Source organism: Nilaparvata lugens, chromosome X (genome assembly GCF_014356525.2).
Source record: "Nilaparvata lugens isolate BPH chromosome X, ASM1435652v1, whole genome shotgun sequence".
Classification (NCBI taxonomy): Eukaryota; Metazoa; Arthropoda; class Insecta; order Hemiptera; family Delphacidae; genus Nilaparvata; species Nilaparvata lugens.
The window spans coordinates 4,927,128-4,942,576 of NC_052518.1; the positions used below are offsets into that span (position 1 = coordinate 4,927,128).

At 35.5% G+C, this 15,449-nt stretch overlaps 1 protein-coding gene across 3 annotated transcripts in view; it reads left to right on the forward strand.

Moving 5' to 3' along the window:
* Positions 1–15,449, forward strand: part of LOC111044482 — a 114,800-nt gene that overhangs the window by 62,883 nt on the left and 36,468 nt on the right. For all 3 annotated transcript variants that reach the window (XM_039442276.1, XM_039442277.1, XM_039442278.1), the window contains exons 15-16: positions 12,335–12,598; positions 14,904–15,009. In XM_039442276.1, coding sequence (XP_039298210.1) covers positions 12,335–12,598; positions 14,904–15,009 — 370 coding nt within the window. The remainder of the gene's footprint in view (positions 1–12,334; positions 12,599–14,903; positions 15,010–15,449) is intronic.

The following is a 15,449-nucleotide window of genomic DNA, read 5'->3' on the forward strand; positions in this document are numbered from 1 at the left end:
ATTTATTTATTCTTTCTCTCTTTTGTTTCTGTATTCTCATTTAGATTACTGATGAATTAATTGAAAGTTGACTGTATTTTAATTCAATTTTATTTTTGTAGAGTACAAAGTAAGAGGTGACTCTATTTAAATTTCAAAGTTTTGGTTTTTTTTCGTGAAGCTAATAATTATGTTGTTTGTATATTTTATAAGTCCAGCCACATTGACGCATACAAGGTCCCTAAAAGAGGGTGAATTTAAGAGTGTGAATTGCTTTTTAAAAGTTGAGTTACAGTATTTAGTTATGATAATTACGAGAAATTAGTTAGGTATGAGAAGAAGGAGGAATCGAATAAGAATGATAAGGAGAAATAATTATTGAGTGAATTATGTAATCACAAAACCATAATAATTATTCAATATTAGAATAATGTATAATAAAGAAATCTATCTACTCGGCTGACGGCCTCGGCTAAGCCTAAAGAACTTTTTATTTATGATGAAAAGAATGCTTGTTATTTAATTTCATGGTAACTTGATCGAGATGTAATTGAAGTAATTTAATTTTCGTTTTATCGGTTTCTTTTCTATTTAACAATTGTATTGAATTCTTGAGTTTAGAAAGTTCATTTTGTAAAGCTGTAATGTTGATGTTATGCACGTAAGTGTAGGTTTTGTTAATGATGAAAGCATCCTGGATTCGGATGGGTACGACTCCTGCTGATCGTGAGAGATCAGTCGTCTTGAATGCGTCTACTGGGGCCAGGTTGAGGGCTGCCAGGCTGACAATCAGGAGGGCGAAGTCGGCCAGTTTCAGACTTGTCTTGTGGCGGATCGTTGGGTTGTTTCGCCTTCGGCGGAGGTGTTCGTTCATCTGAAACAGAATTATCATTAGCTTAATTAGCTTTGTTCACTTTACGTGGTCGCTTAATGCGATTGGGATGAATCTTGAAGGGGCGTTTCTGGATCGCTCTTGAATTTGTCGCCAGATTGGTGTTCTTATCATATTTCACTTTGAAATATTTCGGCTTATTCTTCTTATTGAACGTCGTACGGTTCATCCGGAATTTCAATCTCTTTTTCACGGTCTTGATTTACTCTTGTTGTTCTGGTCTCCTTCTCAGTTATTATTTTTTCTTTAACGAAATTGTGAATTGTTTTCAGCTTATCCAGATAATCATTTGTTCGTTCCTCTGTTACTAACATATTAGCCAAATCATTCATATATGGATTCTTCGAAACTCCATATGTAATCTCCATGGGTGTTAGTTTTAGATTGGAATTAAGCGTGTTGTTGAACGCTATCAGGGCTAATTTCATGTTTTCAAGTGTTGTCCAATTCTTGTTTTCCAATTAAAGAGCGTTGAGAAGTCCGATGAGGGTGGAATGCGCTCGTTCTAGAAGTCCTTGCGAATCAGGGTGGCCAGGCGTCACATAGTATGGTTCAATGTCATACAATTTGAAAAATTCTCGTAGGCTGTTATTATCGAATTCTCGTCCATTATCCATTTGCACTATTTGTGGAGTTGGAAAAGATGAAAGGTAGTCGAAAAGGATTTTTCCTACAGGTACCTTGGAAATTGACCATTTCTGCACTGATTGCAGGCCGCAAAGAATCACTTTCCCGCTCTAGTGCGCAAAGTATTACTTTGCGTACTCTATATACTTTACGTATCATCTAGCAGCAATTCCAATCAGCTTTTGACATTGTTGGCATGTATTATGAATGCGAATTTGTTCTATATATATTTTTTTTCTGATTTTCAAATGGATAAATTTGAGAACTCATAAAATTATACATTTTGAATATTATTAATTATTCATCATTTCAAATAATATTTTTTTCATTCATAAATTGATTGGTTGAAAAATTATTTGGAAATTAAGATTTACTCAAAATTATTCAAATTTTCAAATTAATATGATTTGTAATTTGAATAAATTATCGATTATTAAATTTCAATTGGATTATCAAGTTTAAAATAAATTGAAGTTGTTATTAATAACAAAATTATACAGGCAAACATTTGATGGATTTCAGCCATCATTTTACCAATAATCAACCACTTTTCATATTCAATGGTAACTGAAGGAAAAATTCAATGTGAAATACGTGCGCAAAGTTCCTCTGCTGCACTCAAGAAACCATTCCGCCCTCGCCTACGGCTCGTGCGTAAACGTTTCTTTCGGTGCAGCAAACTGTCACTTTGCGCACTAGTTGCACAAATAACTATTCTGAATCTCGATTTGATTCAAACTTTCCAAGGGGTACGCTGCTAACCGTTTAGAAAAGCAATCCAAGAAATTTTATCTTATCGTACTGGAAAGTGTCTATCTGCAATTTTTTCAAAAGGTTTGTGTGGTGTGGGAGCACCTTTATATTCTACTTGCACTGGGTTCCTATCATATTTTACTTTTAAACAAATTTGGCACTTATTGATGTAGGCTGTTATATCGCGAAGCATTGATGGCCAGTAGTAGGTTTTCCGAATATGATTGTAGCTTTCATTGATTCCTCGATGGCACGTTTTCCCGCGGTGGTAGTTGGCGACAATGTCCCTCTGTTCTTCTCCATCAGTAACATCCAGATTGATCTTCTTGAAACGAGTCCGTTATGATATTAACAAAACTTGTATACATCACTTCATAATCAAGCTCTAGAGCGCCTTTCTTGTAACAATATATACCGTATGTTGTGTTCGGTAGAAGATATTCTAGGCATTTGTTCTTGATTTCTTCCTTATCAAACGGGTTAATTATGTAGAAAGTCAATCTTGTTTTGTCAAAAATTTTCTGAATTTTCGGAGGATCGTTACCTCTTTCTAATATCAACTGATTATGTTCTACATTCATGATTTTGTCTTCTTCCACTATTGCAACTTCACTATTCGAACTATCCTAACAGTGAATTGTTACACCAATATTTGCGGCATCGTCATTATTAGTATCTTGATTTCCATTTCCACATTCAAGAAGAAACTCGTCCAAAACAACTCGACTGAGATCCTCTAAATCATCATCTGGTTCGGGGTTGAGCATGTTAACAGGGTGACTTGGAATGCAAGATAAGCTGTCAGCCACGAAATCCGTCCTGCCTTTCACGTATTTGATGTCGAAATCAAATTCTTCTAAATAGAGTTTCCATCTAATTAGTTTCGAATTGGGTTCCTTGATATTGTGTAACCACTTTAAGGGTTTGTGGTCCGTTTGAATTAAAAATTTTCTTCCATACAGGTAAGGGCGAAAGTGTTTGCAGGCATAAACGATTGCGATTAGTTCCTTCTCTATTGTCGATAAGTTTACTCCATGTTTATTTAGAGTAAGGGATGCAAACGCGATTGGTAGGTCCTTGCCATCAAATATTTGAGAAAGAACAGCTCCCATTGCAAAGTTGCTCGCGTCACATGTGAATATGAACTGACGAGAAAAATCAGGCAATTGTAGTATAGGCCCATTTTGTAACATAAGTTTCAATTTCTCAAATGCTGCTTGGAAGTCCTTATCGTGTGGATTGAATAGTTTTTCCTTGCCTAAAACGGTGGTGAGTGGCTTTGCTATCTTTGCATAATCTTTAATCATTTTTCGGTAATATCCTGTAAGTCCTAATTAACTTCTTTGGGAGTACGAGGTGAAGGGAAACTCTTCACTGCGTCTATTTTCATGGGGTTTGGTTGTATTCCGTTTTCTGAAATTATATGACCCAAGTACAACAGTTCGCGCTTGAAAAATTCTGTTTTATGAAGCTGGATTTTCAAGTTGTGTTCTTTTAATTTTTCAAATACTGATTTGAGGTGTTTCAAATGTTCAGTGAGGTTGTCAGAAAAAACAATAATATCGTCCATGTACACTAAAACAGTGTCCATTTTCGCGAAAATCATGTCCATACACTTCTGGAAGAAACTGGGTGAATTCTTTAGTCCAAAGGGGAGACGTAGAAATTCATAGTGGCCATTTTCAGTAGAAAAGTTGTTATTCAATTTTCGAAAATCTACAACCATTCTGATCTTTCGTTGTCCTGATGCATCCGGTTTCTTGGGGCGACCCAAATCGGGGAGTTGTAGGGAGAGTTTGAGTGTTGAATTATTTTGTTCCTTAAAAGTTTGTCTATTTCCAATCGAATATCTTCTCGGTAGACGTCCAGTAAGACACCAGACTGCATGTATCCTTCAAAACATTTATTGCATACGATGCAGATCAATAGTTATATATATATATATATATATATATATAATATATATATATATATATATATATATATAAAAGACAATAGATTTAGGAACTGTAGAGTAAGCACTTTGTACTAGTATTTAAACCTCTGTAAGATTATTTCTCGTATCATTCCGTTACCAATAGTCATGCTGCCATTATGTACGTGTTTTATTCGTTAAATAAATATTTTAAAAAGTGAGTTGCGTATCACCCGATACGACGCTTGCAGAGCTTTCCGCAGCCCATCGTCGAACGAGGAGGAAGACCCGGATCAGGACTCTACTGCAGTAAGTCCTTCCGTCAAAGCAGAGATCATCCATCAAGAAACAAGTTTAGAAACTCTTTCTAATATTACCATGGCAACTAGCAAGCCCTTACCACATGAACTTCTTAAGTGCATACCGAGATACGATGGAACAGCTTACAAATTACCTCATTTCATTTCAACTTGTGAAGATTTACAGAGAGCTTATTGTACAGATCATATTGTAGAAAAGGAAGGTAATCATGGCTTCTTTCTAAAACAGCTTTGTGCCACCTAGAAGGACCAGCGGAACCTGTAGCCTACAACAATAGTTGCTCAACACTAACAGAACTGATAAATAGCTTAAAACAGAACTTTGCAGACAATGGGCCTGTTCCAGAATTGATAGCAGAAATATCAGCAATGTGCTCATTCAATAGGGAACACCCGATAGACTTTCTAAACAGACTAGAAGAAAAACGACTCATGTAATAACAAAATACAAAATAGATGGAGTGTCAGGAGAATTGCTAACAAATTTAATACATCAACTTAACGCAACACTAGTGAACACCTTTGTGCATGGAGTCCATCCCACGCTAGGATCCCACTTGCAGGTGCTTCAAATTCAAAATCTAGATGATGCCAGAAGCAAATTGATAAATGATTGCAGCATTGTACTGAACCAACTAAACCTAAACAGAACTGAAAACAGATTTTTCAAGCTTCAAATACATTTAGACCCTCAAACTATGAGAGTAGTTATCAATCACAAAGCAGACAAAACAGAAACACCGAACAATTTTTCAAAGCAGACAACGTCGATTCCAAAACAATGAGCGATTTTATCAACCGCACTTCCAACAACAGAGCTTCTACTCGCCACCAAGTAGCTCCCAACCTCACAACTTACAACAAAATTTCAAGTCCAAACTTTCAGCAACAAAGAAATTTTCAACAACAAAATTTCCAACAACGCTTCCCACAACAACAAAATTTCCAACAACGTTTCCCACAACAACAAAACAGTAATTTCAAACCAAGTACTCCGATAAAACACAGACTCATCAAACACAGTATCCATGCGCACTCAGCGAACGGATCCAGTACAAAAATGAGGAATTATAAGTCTCCATATGAAGTCAACTATCTGGAAGAAGACCACTTAGATTGCCAGAGTAGTGAGTACACTCAGAACCCGATTCAAAATATGCAATCTCAACTTGACACTTTGACTGAATCGCTGAACAGACTAACCGACCATTTTTAGGGTCAGGCCCCCAATATGCGACGGACCCACCCAGCGATTCGACTTAAACATCCTTAATAAATCGCTTCCTTACTTTGTAGATCAGAAGGATAGGAAATGGCTAATCGATACTGGATCTGCAAAGAACTATGTTCATCCTTCACAACATAGTTCTTTGCAGATCCAGTATCGATTAGCCATTTCCTATCCTTCTGATCTACAAAGTAAGGAAGCGATTTATTAAGGATGTTTAAGTCGAATCGCTGGGTGGGTCCGTCGCATATTGGGGGCCTGACCCTAAAAAATGGTCGGTTAGTCTGTTCAGCGATTCAGTCAAAGTGTCAAGTTGAGATTGCATATTTTGAATCGGGTTCTGAGTGTACTCACTACTCTGGCAATCTAAGTGGTCTTCTTCCAGATAGTTGACTTCATATGGAGACTTATAATTCCTCAATTTTTGTACTGGATCCGTTCGCTGAGTGCGCATGGATACTGTGTTTGATGAGTCTGTGTTTTATCGGAGTACTTGGTTTGAAATTACTGTTTTGTTGTTGTGGGAAACGTTGTTGGAAATTTTGTTGTTGTGGGAAGCGTTGTTGGAAATTTTGTTGTTGAAAATTTCTTTGTTGCTGAAAGTTTGGACTTGAAAAATTTTGTTGTAAGTTGTGAGGTTGGGAGCTACTTGGTGGCGAGTAGAAGCTCTGTTGTTGGAAGTGCGGTTGATAAAATCGCTCATTGTTTTGGAATCGACGTTGTCTGCTTTGAAAAATTGTTCGGTGTTTCTGTTTTGTCTGCTTTGTGATTGATAACTACTCTCATAGTTTGAGGGTCTAAATGTATTTGAAGCTTGAAAAAATCTGTTTTCAGTTCTGTTTAGGTTTAGTTGGTTCAGTACAATGCTGCAATCATTTATCAATTTGCTTCTGGCATCATCTAGATTTTGAATTTGAAGCACCTGCAAGTGGGATCCTAGCGTGGGATGGACTCCATGCACAAAGGTGTTCACTAGTGTTGCGTTAAGTTGATGTATTAAATTTGTTAGCAATTCTCCTGACACTCCATCTATTTTGTATTTTGTTATTACATGAGTCGTTTTTCTTCTAGTCTGTTTAGAAAGTCTATCGGGTGTTCCCTATTGAATGAGCACATTGCTGATATTTCTGCTATCAATTCTGGAACAGGCCTATTGTCTGCAAAGTTCTGTTTTAAGCTATTTATCAGTTCTGTTAGTGTTGAGCAACTATTGTTGTAGGCTACAGCTTCCGCTGGTCCTTCTAGGTGGCACAAAGCTGTTTTAGAAAGAAGCCAATGATTACCTTCCTTTTCTACAATATGATCTGTACAATAAGCTCTCTGTAAATCTTCACAAGTTGAAATGAAATGAGGTAATTTGTAAGCTGTTCCATCGTATCTCGGTATGCAATTAAGAAGTTCATGTGGTAAGGGCTTGCTAGTTGCCATGGTAATATTAGAAAGAGTTTCTAACCTTGTTTCTTGATGGATGATCTCTGCTTTGACGGAAGGACTTACTGCAGTAGAGTCCTGATCCGGGTCTTCCTCCTCGTCCGACGATGGGCTGCGGAAAGTTCTGCAAGCGTCGTATCGGGTGATGTCTCGTCTGCTTGCCAGCGTGTAGTTGGAGTTGAGTTGTCCGTGTAGGGTTGTAGAACCACAGATAAGGAGTTGAAACTCACGTTTTTCGGCACTCGAGAACGTAGGTCGCGAAAAAGTTCATTGAACTTTTACCGAAAAAATTTCTGTAGTCCCTGTGCATCGGGCGCCAGATAAGATAAACGAACGCGCAACTCACTTTTTAAAAAGATTTATTTAACAAATGAAACACGTACATAATGGCAGCATGACTATTGGTAACGGAATGACACGAGAAATAATCTTACAGAGGTTTAAATACTAGTACAAAGTGCTTACTCTACAGTTCCTAAATCTATTGTCTTATATATATATATATATATATATATATATATATATATATATATAGATATATATATATATATATATATAATATATGACTATTGATCTGCATCGTATGCAATAAATGTTTTGAAGGATACATGCAGCAAGGGTGTCTTACTGGACGTCTACAGAGGCTACTTCGAGAGTAAAGTACATGATTGTATTTTGTGGTGCATCGTCTCATTTAGATAAAATATTTAAATTCCAAAAAAATATTATTCGGCGAATTTTTAATTTGAGATGGAGACACCCATGTAGAGACATCTTCAAGAATAAAAAAATTCTCACTGTTCCCTCAGTTTATATTCACTCAATACTCATGTTAGCATTCAAAAACCTCAATATACTTAACAAAAGGAATGAAACAGCAAGAGAAACAAGAGCACATAACCTATTATACTACCCAATGAATAGGACAACTAAATTTGAAAAAGGAGCACTATATAGAGCAGTAAAATTCTTCAACAAACTTCCAAGCGAAACTAAAGTTTTTAATTCCAAATTTCAATTCAAGAAGGATATCTTAGAGTATTTGACAAATAGAGCTTATTACTCGGTTCGCGAGTTTTTAGATGAATGACTGATGATTTTAATTTTTTTACCGCTTTCCTTCCTCGGATCCAACTGCAACCTATCTAGACACAAGGCTTCATTGGATTCAAATCAAAAACTTGTAGCCTTATAATAGTTAGTGAACTTCTCTAGGGTCTTATTATGTATTTTATAAATTTGTGATTTATATAATTGAATATATGTAGAATTGTGACAATGCAGAAATTCTTTACATGCTGTATAATAATAATAATAATATCGAGTGACCTGGCTGGCTCAGGTCTGGTGTCAGAGTTTTCAGGTCGCAACTGATCAATTTCAGGGCCTCTGACATGACCTAACGACTGCTTTTTAGGCAGCCGGGACCGACGGCTTAACGTGTCCATCCGAAACACGGGAGTGGCCCGAGATAAATATCTTGCCCGGGGCCGGGATTTGAACCCGGGCCTCTGAATCATAAAGCCAGCATCTGATCCACTCGACTACGGCCACTCCTATGTTGTAAATAATATTGTAAACGAATGAAATTGCAAATAAATAATTTGAATTTGAACGTTGTTCTGCTATCTTCCTCCATTGCCATTATAACGTGGACCTCACTATATCTTATTTTCTGATATTCCTGGACATAAGATTGCATTCGACGACTCAATTTTTTCTCGAGTTACCTGCTACTTTATTATAATTTTATCACTCTCATCTTTCGTGTTGGAATTTCTGATTGGATCAAATCAAATCACCCGGCCTACAGCCCTTTGTGAGGCACTGTTTGGATGTCAATTATGGGACATTGACAAGTTTATCATTAACTAGCCTGCAGGCTCGCTTCGCTTGCCATAACTGTCTCCAATGACACTGACACAACCCCACCTCGCATGACAGCTCACTCAAAGCCAGTATTATAGATTCCCAATTTCAGAGGAATTAGGAATATAGGAAATAGTAATTAGTGATGTCCACGTTATAATGGCAATGGATAAAGATAGCAGAACAACGTTGCCGATTCTCTGCCTTCCATAGAGGATAGTTGATACCGATATACCTGATGAAATAACAACTGTTCATTCTCGTTTAAAATAATCAATTATATTTTATTAGTCAAGAAAATATATTTTGCAATAACTGAATAATACATTTTCATGATTGAGATAAAGATTTTTGTTAATTATTTTTTTACATTGTTGAAAAACGATCTGAAAAAGTTACGGAGCTAGGGATGGATAGCGCTGTCTGCTTTGTCAAATAATAGACAAGGATAGCAACTCCAATGTTGATCAAACAATGGCATTATAACGTGGAACTCAATATATATATATATATATAGAACAAGTGTGGAACACAAACACTTGACGATCCCTCGTAGATAAGAAAACATGTAGCAAAGTGCTTAGTTTGGAGACATTTTCTCAGTACTACCAACATAATTCTACTCTCTGAACCTCTCTGTAACTGAATTTCAAAATCTTCAGCTGAATCATTTACAAAATATTTGGGAAAACGTGAAAAACAAATGCAATTTTTAGGTCTATATCTTGAAAACACACTTAGCTGGTCCGTTCACATTCAAAAAATATGTAAAAAATTAAGCTCAGGAATTTTCGCGCTGAGACGACTAGCAAAAATTTCGAACTTAGAAACGTTAAAAGCAGTGTACTTTGCAATGATCCACTCCCACATTTCATATGGAGTTGAAATATATGAAGGAACAAGCATCTCAAACTTAAATAAAATACTCCTATTACAAAAAGAAGCAATAAGAATAATCCTAAATCTTGATAGAGAACGATCATGCAAGCCATTCTTCAGTAAGTTAAAGTTCATGACGGTGTACAGCCTGTACATTTATAGGACAATATTATATATAAAAACTAACGAATCTAGATTCCCACGGCAAGTAGATATACATAATTACAACACAAGAAATAAAAATAATTTTACAATAAAGAAACACAATAAGGAAAAATATAAACAAAGTCCAACGTACATGGGAATAAAATTTATTGGTTGTCTCCCAGGTTGCATAAGACATGAACCTGATAGATCAAATTTAAGGATTGCTGAGAGCATATTTGATGGATTTAGCATGCTACAGTATAGACGAGTTTACTGTAAAAAAATGAATTTTATACAGTCACTAATTTCTCTTTAGCTTTAAGTTAATTTTAGTTTTTGACTTTTCATGTACATTTTCATGTATGTTCTGGAAAGAAATAAATGATTGATTGAATGAAAAATAATACAAATACAAATGAAAAAAACTAAAAGATGTATTAGGGATATTATTAATAAGATTTCAAGATTAGTTAACAGCTTCTAGAGGTTCAAACTGAATGAACTAGCATAGAATTCTCTATGGAACTAGTCAATATGAATTAATCAGTCAATCAATTAATAATGAATTAATCACATCCATTCCAATTTTATATACATCATGATTATAGAATATAGATTACTAGTAGTTCTGTGAACAGTAGACCTCGCGCAGTTATAAACCACAGTCTCCTCTAATAATATCCATCACTGTAAATTGTGTCCTGTCGGAGAGATATCGGTGTATAAACGACTAATGGCTGTTTGGGTTGTTGTTTCGGCAATGCTAATGATTTGATGTGAACAGCTATGCTACTATCATCAAAAGCTTACCGAGTTAAAAGCAGAGAAAATACTAAGCTACTTCAAGTTATCAAATGCATGCCTCACTGCATGCAATTAATAGTTCACACAACAGCTGTTTTTTCACCAAGTTACATTGAGATATTGAATTGCATGCTTTACTGCATGCAATTCATAATCCACTCGACAGCTGATTTATAATGTATAATTCTAAACTTTTTGTGTAGTTGAGAAGTTGATATTGTGGTAATTATTCATATTGAATGAAAAAGACTAAGAAATTGTCAAAAAACCACTGATTTATTGATAATTAGAAAGACCGGTTTCGGTTATTACACCATTGTCAATCTCTGATAAACTAAAACTAAATACAAGAGCAGCAGAATTTATACTAGTAGGCGAGTACTGCTATTGGTCAAGGGCATGAACGCCTGCCATTGGCCTAGCTAGACAGTCTCCTCCCCCTCAACGGTGTGACAAAATGGCGGCTTAAGCAACAGAATCGCCATGATAATAAAATTTACTTTTAGTACAAAATAAGAACCAAGAAAACAAGTGTGAAAGATAATAAAACAAATATGTAAATGGAAAAACTATGGACTAATGTATGCTTACAATTTTATGATAAAACTAAATTCGTAGTGTTGTACTGGTTGAAATGAATCTGGTCATTTAAACTATACTGGGAATTCTCCTTAATTTATTACTCTTGTTATTTCTAAAGCCTCTAGAATATTCAAAGATCTGCCTTTGTTATCAACATGCAGAAACTCAACATTCTCCTTAACTGTGAACTTGTGATTATTTGTTATCAAATAATGTTCTGCAAACATTCTCACTTCGCTCGGTCAACAAAAGGGTGACCTTTTGATGCATCCATTCATGAGGGTTTCCATTGACTAGTAGGCCTAATTCATGACCAAGCCAACATGTTATATTCTTGAAAGAATAAGTTAATATCATGCTGTTAATATCACTATAATAAAAATGCAGTGGTATTGACAATATCAACGTCTTAATCCTTCAATTATGGACAAATACCACAAAATCTCTTACCATACAATCAAATTATGTATTGGTGAGGTCCACGTTATAATGACAGTGGATAAAGATAGAACAGCGTTGCTGATTTTCTGCCTTAATTAATTATATTTCTACATTGTTAAAACGGGTATGGCAACGTTGCGGAGCTAGAAAAGGATAGTGCTATCTGTTTTATCGATTAATAGACAAGGATATAGCAACACCAATGTTAATCAAATACTGCCATTATAACGAGAACCACACTATAGCATCTCTTTCTTGAACTGAACACTTCATTCATTTTCAAACAACATTTCTTCAAACGATTTTCGTTCATGATATCATATTCATATAAAATTCTAAACCCATTCTAGTGCCTATATCATTGGCCACCTTCAACTTAATCAAATACCTTCAATTTTATATAAATCTATTCCAGTTTCTCAATTATTCATCACTCTAATTGATAATAAACTGTTTATCTATTTCAGAATATTACAGCTCCTACCATAATCAATTCATCAGTAACTGCTAATGAGGCAATTGAAGTTACCTTTATCAATGAGAAGAAGATGGATTGTATTCTAGATGAGAAAAACGATAGAGCTTTCAAACCAAAGTTCATTTTCAAGAATGTAACCGCAAAGGGTGACGTCATAGATAGCAGTGACTCGAGTCACGCTGGTTTCAACGCGAAGCAATTGAACGATTCAATTGTACGGTCCTCTGACACACAATACATCAAAAACAAAAAGGTATGTCCGTATTTAGAAAACCGTCCTCAGTGATAATTTTTTCTTATAATAGAGTCAGAGAGTATATAATGCAGCATTCTATAACAAAAAATCTGGTGTGGTACACTCAAACAACTTTCCTTGCTCATATTTGAAACTAAGATCAGACTTCTGTATAATTATGTGTATAATTATATAATTGTTTTCAGAGAACTTTTTCTTTGTGTGAATTGTAAAATTCGATGATTTTTTTTAGTCGTCATTTTTTTAAAGTCGTAAAAACAGCTGTTCTACAGATGAAATATCTCGACTATGTGTTCTTTTTATGAACTGCGCTACCTACCTACCTACCTCATGCACGAGAAGGAGATTACTAAGTCCATTTCTCAAGGATGGGGTGGACCTCCCATTGGTTTCCCAGAGAGGAGACTCATATCAGTTGATAGAGCTGATAAATAACTATACAGAGTATGAATTTGAAAAAAATCGGTCAAGTTATTTTTGAGAAAATCGTGAAAAACATTGTTTTTTAGTAATTATCCGCAATTTTTCTCAAGAATTTTACGGAGCTCCTGCAATTTTCCCAGAAATGAGACTCATGTCAGTTGATAGGGCATATAAATAGCTATCCATGATATAAATTTGAAGAAAATCGTTAGAGCCGTTTTCGAGAAAACCGTGAAAAATATGGTTTTTTAGTAATTATCCGCCATTTTTTCCGCCATCTTGGATTGGATTTTATTGAATTTCTTACTGTCGGATCCTCATGGTATAAGGACCTTAAGTTTAAAATTTCAAGTCAATCGGTTAATTAGGAATGGAGTTATGGTGTTCACAGACATACACACACACACACACACACACACACACCACACACACACACACACACACCACACACACACACACACACACCCAACATTAATGTTTTTGGACTCGGGGGACCTTGAAACGTATAGATAACTTGAAATTGGGGTACCTTATTTTTTTGGGAAAGCAATACTTTCCTCACCTATGGTAGTAGGGCAAGGAAAGTAAAAATTAATGTCACATTCCATCAAAGATTAAATATTACTTTTTTAATATAGATTATTCCATTCATCAAATTATTGCTTATTTTGTCATCTCATGGTCAAGTGGCTCTTTCATTTCAAATAAAGAACTAGTTTGCGAGCCATTTTTTCATAACCGCCAAAACCGTCTGGTTTCCACAAGTAGAGTTAGTGGTCGAGTAACTGGCATACCAACTCTACCGAGCTAACTCTACTCTACTTACTTGGTCGAGTAGCTGTTCTCACTACAATTTGAAAATAGTAGGTAAAGTGTGTTGTCCAGTGAACAGACCACTTTAATAAATTAATATTTTCTACTATTAAATAATGTTACTATTACTTTGCTTGATATTATCACATAATCTTGTTAATTTATTGTCCTGTATGCTCTTCTAAAATGTTGTACTTTTTTAATTTATTACTGTTATTATTTTTTGATTGTAGATATGTCTGTAAAATTATTCAGCAAATAAATTTCAATTTCAATTTGTAATGAATAACAATACTTCTTAAACTTGATAGCCTACGGCACGACTCTATTCTACTAGCTCGAGACTGTTGTCATTAGCATAGTAGTGCTAGAGTAGAGTGAGAAGCGGTGGTGTGGGAAGACAAGTGGTAGAGTACTATCCCACGGTGCTATCCCACTATACTAAAAACTAGTATCATAGAGAAACAATAGCGTAAGTAGATATCCCATAGTATAGGACGTTTATGTCGCAACTTTTACTGCTATCTCAAGCCAATAGTCCACGTAGTTCTTTCCCGTGAAGCTGTGTGACGCTCGTAGTCTCTCATATTGTGCCGTTCATACACTCTCACCCCAACAAAACAGTCAGAATCGACAATAATCGACAGTAATCGGCTTGAGATAAAAGTAAAAGTTGCAACATAAACGCCCTATACCATGGGATATCTACTCACGCTATTGTTTCTCTACGCTAGTACTCTGCCATGACTCTACTCTACCATGAACGTTTTCATTGGGAGAGTTCACAAGATAGTCATTACTTGCCCAGGAAACTCTACCACTAACTCTACCAATGAAAATCAGGCGTAAGTCCAGTAGCTAGAAACACATCGATTTTCAAGCGCACGATTTTTTGCCATCCTTATAAATTCTCTTAGTTCAAACAGTTAATGTCTGTCAAGTTCCTTTTAATCTGGTAGAATTCATAATTTGCTCCCTAATTGAAAATGTTCTGAGTTTCAATTGACTCTCTATCCGTTTCACATGGTAATTTCGGTAATAAATACAATAATTTCTCAATTTCTAGAATTTCAATGGAGGTGTTTCTGTCAACTATCTGAAAGCAGAACAGTTGGAGCAAAGGCAATCTCCAGAGCTGGTTTCAAGATCCCAGAGGAAATCAATTGAGGAGGGTAAGTAGGGAGAAGACGTATTGTAAGGTCCACGTTATAATGGCAGTGGAGAAAGCTAGGAGAACAGCATTGATGATTCTCTGCCTTGGCACTGCCTTCTGTAGAAGATAGCTGATAGGGGTATATCTGATGTAATAAAAACTGTTCTATGTTGTTTAAAATAACTATTATTATTCATATATTTTCCAAGGATTTATAACTGAGATTAAATATTTTGTTAATCTATATATATATATATATATATATATATATATATATATATATATATATATATATATATAAAAGCGAAATGGCACTCACTCACTGACTGACTGACTGACTCACTCACTCACTCGCAGAACTAAAAATCTACCGAATCAAAAACGTTCAAATCTGGTAGGTATGTTCAGTTGGCCCTTTAGAGGCGCACTAAGAAATCTTTTGGCAATATTTTAACTCTA